This window comes from Cucurbita maxima, unplaced genomic scaffold, assembly GCF_002738345.1.
Source record: "Cucurbita maxima cultivar Rimu unplaced genomic scaffold, Cmax_1.0 Cma_Scf00008, whole genome shotgun sequence".
Lineage (NCBI taxonomy): Eukaryota > Viridiplantae > Streptophyta > Magnoliopsida > Cucurbitales > Cucurbitaceae > Cucurbita > Cucurbita maxima.
The window spans coordinates 5968850-5976233 of record NW_019272024.1 but is presented as its reverse complement, the minus strand read 5'-3'; the positions used below and the strand labels follow the sequence as shown (position 1 = coordinate 5976233).

At 44.0% G+C, this 7384-nt stretch overlaps 1 protein-coding gene across 1 annotated transcript; it reads left to right on the top strand.

Annotated features, from left to right (window-relative positions):
- The first annotated feature begins 1684 nt into the window (after window positions 1-1684).
- Window positions 1685-3194, top strand: LOC111483240 (NADH-ubiquinone oxidoreductase chain 5). The gene is given in 2 exon segments (XM_023129382.1): window positions 1685-2021; window positions 2856-3194. Coding segments are annotated over 2 exon segments (570 nt in total). The 5' UTR covers window positions 1685-1790.
- Window positions 3195-7384: the final 4190 nt, after the last annotated feature.

Here is a 7384-nt window from a genome sequence, read left to right as displayed (position 1 = left end):
AACTCTGTCCACTCCAATTCCATTTCCATTGGCGAGAGAAAGGGTAGAGCTGCAAAAAAATCTATGAAAGACAAAAATCAGATTTGTGGATTTTAGTAGGATTTATTCTCATGATGTAGAAAGGGGCATGGTCAACGATCACTCACGTCACGGGCGGGCCTCAAGACAATTCCCGCTAAACTCTTTCCTCTACGCTTCTTGGGGATTTCTTCTCTTCGATAAAAAACTCTTTGTTTGGAGAGAATTCCCCTTACTCGACTTCCATTCTTGATCCACTCACAAATCTCTTCTTTCTTACACTGGTGAGAGGCAGCTGCACAACAATTTGCTCATTTGTTGAATGAGACTGAAACCTTCTTTCTTCGATCGGGGAATAAGATAGCCGAAAAAGAATTAATTATTTCATTTGTCTTGTGTAGATGATAAAGGAAAAGTCGTTGGTAGGAAGGAATAAAGAAAGAAATCAAATTCCGAGAGGCTGAATTCAGTGCTTCTTTAGGATCCCGGAGAAGATCTTGGGGGACAAGGGAACATCCAGGTACTTGATTATCAAAATAGAAATTGTCTCATCTGGTTTGAACCAATAGAATTGAATAAATTGGGAGCAGAAAACGGGTCACGATTTGGGACCAGGACGATGTCGACAAAGCCCAAACAGTTGAGTATGAGGATTTTGGGGAAAAAGATTAACAGAATTAGGGTTCCATTTTGACTAATCCAATCCAAAATTGCATCAAAGTGAAAAAACCGATATAGAAACCAAAATCTTGCAAAACTCTAACCTCAGATTCTGCATCCCTCTCTCCTGTGGTATTCCATCACAATTCTGTCAAATGTCCAGGCCGTGTCTCTGTCCCAGTGTGGCCCTTTATCTTAACTGAAAGGGGCGAAGAATACTTTCCAGGATAAGAGACAAAATCATATGAATTCACTCTTTCAAATGAAGAAGAACCACACAAAATTCTCTTTCTTCATCCCCGCCTTAGGAATTGCCAAAACATTTGATTCTTGTGCACACTGTTTTTCAGCCGAAAGACTGATTTTTTCATATTCGATTTCAGATTGTGGCTACGACTTTCCAGAGGAAGGGCTTTTCTAGTTTCCTTTTTTTTGTCGAGATTGGGTTGGTGTGAAGCGTCAGTACAAGATTGAAAAGAATGCTACGCATTCCAAATGAGATGCCCAAGATAAAAGGAACGAGGGGAAGAATCTACGGGGAATCCATAACATCAAATCATGAATCAAAAAGCATGACGATCATTCTCAACCCGAGATGTTAGAAGGTGCAAAATCAATGGGTGCCGGAGCTGCTACAATTGCCTCAGCGGGAGCTGCTGTCGGTATTGGAAACGTGTTCAGTTCTTTGATCCATTCCGTGGCACGAAATCCCTCATTGGCTAAACAATCATTTGGTTATGCCATTTTGGGCTTTGCTCTAACTGAAGCTATTGCATTGTTTGCTCCAATGATGGCCTTTTTGATCTCATTCATATTTCGGTCGAAGAAAGAAGGGTTCAGTCTCATAAAGCAAGACCTCTTTCAAATAAAAAAGTAGAGGCGGGCTTGGGTACGATCTAACTAAAACGATTCCACATGAAAGAGGACCAGACAATAGCCTTCGTCGAGTAATGGGATGCGGGCTAGTCCCCAAAAATGCTCGTTCCTCTAACGTTGGGGTTGACAATTCACCTTGTGACTCATTCCTTCGAGCGTTCTTCGGATGTCGATCAATCTATCACAGGCCGCTCTGTCATTGTCTGATTTTTTGTTGTCTGATCACAAAAAAAATTATGTATCTACTTATCGTCTTTTTGCCCCTGCTCGGTAGTTCCGTAGCTGGTTTTTTCGGACGTTTTCTAGGATCAGAAAGAACCGCTATAATCACCACTACGTGCATTTCATTCTCTTCGATCTTATCTTTTTTTGCTTTTTATGAAGCCGCACTGGGAGCTAGTGCTTGCTATCTAAGAATTTCTCCATGGATCTCATCGGAAATGTTTGATGCTTCTTGGGGCTTCTTTGGCGACCGTGAAGTCACCGGATGAATTTCCGAGTAGATAGATCAGATCCGAACGCGGTGCTCCGCGGCGATACGGACTCGACCCGCTCCTACCCATCCCGGGGTACCATAGCATGTCGGGAATAAGGGGGGACATACTGGACGTAATCACTCCTTTGGTTGGGGGATGTGCCACCCTGCCTTTACGATCGATACACAGTTGAGTAGGCCGATCATGAACACTACTGGTGTGGGAGCGATCCTGGTCAGGGAAGGCTAAGACGGCACCTCGCATATGGGTAGCAAGAGGGTGCTTATGCCCCGACGGTGGGGCCTTATGGGGAAGGGCCCAGCCCAATAGGAACAGCACACCCCCCACTTCAAGCGCACCTCTGTATCGACTTTTTCACTCTTTCTAGTCGGTGGAACCGGTGAACCACGCGAGCAGGTTAGATGCGTGGGGCAGAGGGCTGGTAGTACCCCTTTTTCTTGATCCAGCCTTTTCTTTGCTGAATCACCTACTAACTAAAAGGCAGGCCTACACCCTGAGACTGACTACTAAGGTAGGCGGTGGACTCTTTCATTAAAGAAGGTAAGAAGGGGCCTAAGCACGACAGATGTCGTACATACACTTGAGTGGCAAAGGAAAGCCAGATCGTACCTCTTTTTCCAGGCCTGTTCGGACATACGGTTCCCGTGGAAAATCAAGTTGGTGAGCCGTGTGATGGGAAACCTTCCCGCACGGTTCGGAGAGCACTGAATTAGAATGAGAGGTTCACCACCACATCATTGCATGCAAGGGGAGCTCGCTCGATTCGCAAATTGGTCCGACTCATAATTCACTTCTGACTCCGTGTTTGATAGCCTGACCGTAGTGATGTTAATTGTGGTTACATTCATAAGTAGCTTGGTTCATCTTTATTCCATTTCATATATGTCTGAGGATCCGCATAGCCCTCGATTTATGTGTTATTTATCCATTTTTACTTTTTTTATGCCAATGTTGGTGACTGGAGATAACTCTCTTCAATTATTTCTAGGATGGGAAGGAGTAGGTCTTGCTTCATATTTGTTAATTCATTTCTGATTTACACGACTTTAGGCGGATAAAGCAGCTATAAAAGCTATGCCTGTCAATCGAGTAGGTGATTTTGGATTATTCCAAAGATGTGATCTTAGAGCTCGCTTACATTAAGTATACCATCAGTGGGAACTTTGCTTTCTGGTTGGGAAGTGTCTCTGTCCTTTTCACAGCTTATTACTCTTTTCGTTCACTTTTTCTAACATTTCTAGTACCAACTAATTCATTCGGGCGAGAGATCGTAAGATGTCATGATGTGCCCATTCCTATGGCCATTCCTTTAATCCTTCTAGCTTTCGGGAGTCTCTTTGTAGGATACTTGGCCAAAGTGTGACCCGTTAGCCTATAAGTCAGTACTGTGACGAAGCGGCTCTTGCTCACCCGACACGATCGTACGAGGTCACAATTCACCCAACACGATCATCGGTGGTGAACAAGAATTGGGGATCGGATGCGGGCGAAATTCCCGCCAATGGCTGAGATGTTCAGTCGACTCCCTCCTCCTTTGTGGGGGTCCGGACCCTACGAGTTAGCAGAAAAGGGAGGAGGAAAGAGGCCCTGGCGAACCGTCATAATTAGTGAACAAGTGTAAGCTTCGCTGCCCGACAATATGGAGTACTGACCACACCGAGGGATAGGCCCTGAAGCGAAGGACGGGAACGAGCGGAATCAATGTGTTCAAATTTCTGGCCTTGCACCGACCATCTAATGAACCATGGACTAAACGGCCACTGCCTGAAAGGACTATGTCCAGGGGACCGCCGCCCCCCACACACAAGGTACATCTTGCGCCTATGGGCCGCTATAACTATCCAAGAAGACACTCGAAACTGGAAGGATAAAAAACCCACCCGGTGGACTGCCGAGCTACAAGTCCCACGACACAGGAGCGGGATTCTCTATAAAGCCAAGGTCGCAGGTGGCCAAGAGGGCCCACTTGGAGACTTGGGATCTCAGCAGGAAATGCGAAGGTTGCAACAATGAAAGCCGACCGGCCGATAAGCGAAAGAGAATCTACTAGTCGAGTTCTGATTTGAGTAGGCTGATAATAGGGAATACTCTAACCCTGGGAACCGGACTGTGGCTATACCAAGCCCCATCTTTTTTGGTTGGGCTCGACAATTTGTATCTAACGAGATCAACAAAATTCTTAACGAACTAGTTTCATAACATAATTTTTATTATTGTCTTCAAGGACTTGGTTCTAAAAAAGAAGAAAGAAGAGAAGAGTGGGTTTCCTATTCTTCTGGTGTAAGCAAAGAACGTACAACAACTTTAAATGTATTTGAAGCAGGTCCACTAGAACGTGAGAAATTCAAAAGGACGACAACTATCTTATTCGATCATGAAGGAGTTGGTCTAAAAGATCATCCTTGAGGAGAGAGTGGAAACATATACAACCTTGGCCTATGGATTTCTTAACCTCGGGTCAGCCAAAGCGGCCCCTTCAAATCGGTCAGTATTCTGGTGGGTCTACCTAGTGCAGCGTGAGCTAGAAGGATCTTTCGAGAAATACCTGATGTTTAGCGGATATGTTTTCATATTGGGTTTCGGACCTTATTCACTGGCCTTATAAGAGCTCCCTCGATCTTATGCTCACCATGTCCCTTGTAGTAGGTGCTTTTTCTTTTTGGGCACTGGTACCCCAATCCATTCTCGAAGTGGACTCGACCGCCGTCCAAGATCCCAACAAAGCTGCAATGCGTAAAGAAACCCAATTCGATAGCCCTAACTTCGTTGCCCAGAGGATATATATCACTCTGACCAAGAACATACTGAAAGAATATCATGAGCTGATAGGGGATCAACATATCGAGGATCCTCGGACTGAAGTAAGGAAGCGAGCATTCGCGTATACGTTAACTTCGATAAACATTGGTTTAATGCAAGATTCGGTGTGTACTTCCCACCTACATATAGGCCATATAGAAAAGGAGGAACAATGGTCCAATCTAAGAGAAAATCGATTATTACCTTGTTACGTGAGGAATCTCCTCGATGCAAAAACAGAATGCAAAATAGAATCATAAAAGCAGAAGAAAATCAAAGAAAAACTCAATTCATATCAGATCAAGAGAAAGAAAATTAAGAAAAGAGACCAATAGAATAGGTGAAATCAGGGACAGGATTGAATATGCTTTTCCTTGTTCAATCAGTCTTTCATATGCTCAACTGTAAACTCCAGGGACAGGAAAGAAAAGAGACCTTGTTTACAGTTCAAGAAGTCCATTAGATTTGAATGTGTATAGCATATGTCCCTACTGGCACATCCAATCAAACTTGCTCTTGGCTGCTTGAAAACTTGGCTTTATCACACTAGATAGCGGGGAACTTTACGATCACTTTTAGAACTAGTAAGAAAACTAAATAGAACAGGGTTTTCTTTTCCCATAGGTTTCTATCTATCAATTACGAGGGTAGGTACATCCAGTCAAGTAATCAAAGACTTGGGCAATACCGCATACCAAGACTGAACAACAAACAACTTTCCTTCCGGGTGGTCTACCCGTCTCACTTGCTTAGTTGACTAAGGTAAGGTAGCTTAACCTTGAAGAAGGGGCATTTCCCTCTCGTCCTATTGTGGTAAGGTATCAGTCAAGTCTTGGAAGCAAGCAAGTCTCTTAGTGAGTATGGTAATCTGGTCTGGATAGGCAATCTGGTTGTCTGATTGTGTAGCCTCGCAGTCCGTCCAGCCTAGCTTCCTAAGAGTGGTCGATGTCGGCTAAGTTCCTTTTCTTTTGTTTCGGGCAAGCTTTCTCTTGTAAGCATAACTCCCCCTCATTTCCCCTATACTGAATCCTACCGAGAAGTAGAGGAAGTAGTCTTTGACTGAGTCCCCTAGTCTTCCATTTGATTCGGTCCTAAGAGCGGTCAAAGTCGTATCAGGTTTAGTTGCTTCTTTTGCTTGAGTTCTTGTCCATTCCTGAAGGAAGGAATTCTGTTGTTGCTCCAGTGAGCGATTTCTCTTTCCAAGCCAATTCTTCGATTGGAGTATTCCTCTAGTCGGCTTTAGATTAAGGTTCACTCCTTTTTATTTCCTTGAGAATGAAAAAGTCCTCATCCTCACCCGCAGCAAGAGCAAGGACTGAGTTTTCTTTCTTTTTTTTTTTCCCTGAGCTTGAAACTATATAAACAGCAGCCCTGGACAAATTCCTTATTGTACAAATCGGAGAAAGGTACTCAGAAAAAGGTGTGTGTGATCGAGTCTATGTGCTTTCCTGGTGGATCACCATCTCTGATGCTTTCTTCTGTGTATGGTAGGTATGATTTTTTGTGTATTAGCGTATAGAACTTCTCTGTCTTTTTTGTGGAATGGAGAAAAGGGGCTTGACTTTAGGCCCAGCCGATCTTGGAAAACTAAAGAAGGAGTTCCAGCTTGGAGATTAGCTGCTATTCTTTAGTCCTATCCACTTTTACTGGATCAAAAGAGGTCTATACGCTTGGTTGACCGCTGATTCTATTTTGCATTCTGTTTTTGCATCTTGATCCGTGATTAGGGCTTTAGTTCTTCTTTGTTAGTTTTTCAAATCTCTGGAAAGATTCTTTCTCTGAGGGCGTCGTGCGCCAGCCCGAACTGATCCGGTGAGGGTAACAAGACTGACTCCATCTGTCTCTGAGATCCGAGAATAATGTATGCCATATATATCTGGAAATGTTAATCGATTTACGGGAATATTCCCTACTGCCCTTTTGCCGGGGTTTCCCCGTTAATGATTTCATCTTTCGGAAAGAGACTCCCCTGGCTATGCTTACAATTTGACTAGCGGTTTCCGAGTCAAATAGCTGGACTGCCATAAAAGAACCTTGATTGATTCCCATTGTACTCGCCTACTATACTGAAACTCCTGGATCCGAAAATGGAGCCAATCATTCTAACAAATCTATAAGAATATGCTCAAGGGTCCCTCTTTTTGCTAATTGAAGGAGGTATTCCTTTCGCTTGGTAAGCAAGTTGGGTCGATATTCTTAGCTGAGCATCCCCCCTAGAGCCAGAACACAGGGGCCGACCTCTAAGCTTTTCATGAGCACCGGCACAAGTGAATAAGAGAGGATCACGTCTCCGAAGGTTGCGGTATCACCGTCTACAGGTCGAGTGAAATCGAAAGTGCAAATACTCTAAGCCGTGTGAATCAAGAAATTCGAGTGATAGACGAAGGCGTTGGTCCGTGCCTTAGGGGCAATCATCCGCGCTAGTGTATAAAAAGACATTTGAAATTCTTACACGAGGAGAGCTTATGGACAAAAAATGAGGATTCCAGCGGCTTTTGCCACTAATCATCAGTGTTCACAAGAGCAAGACGGTT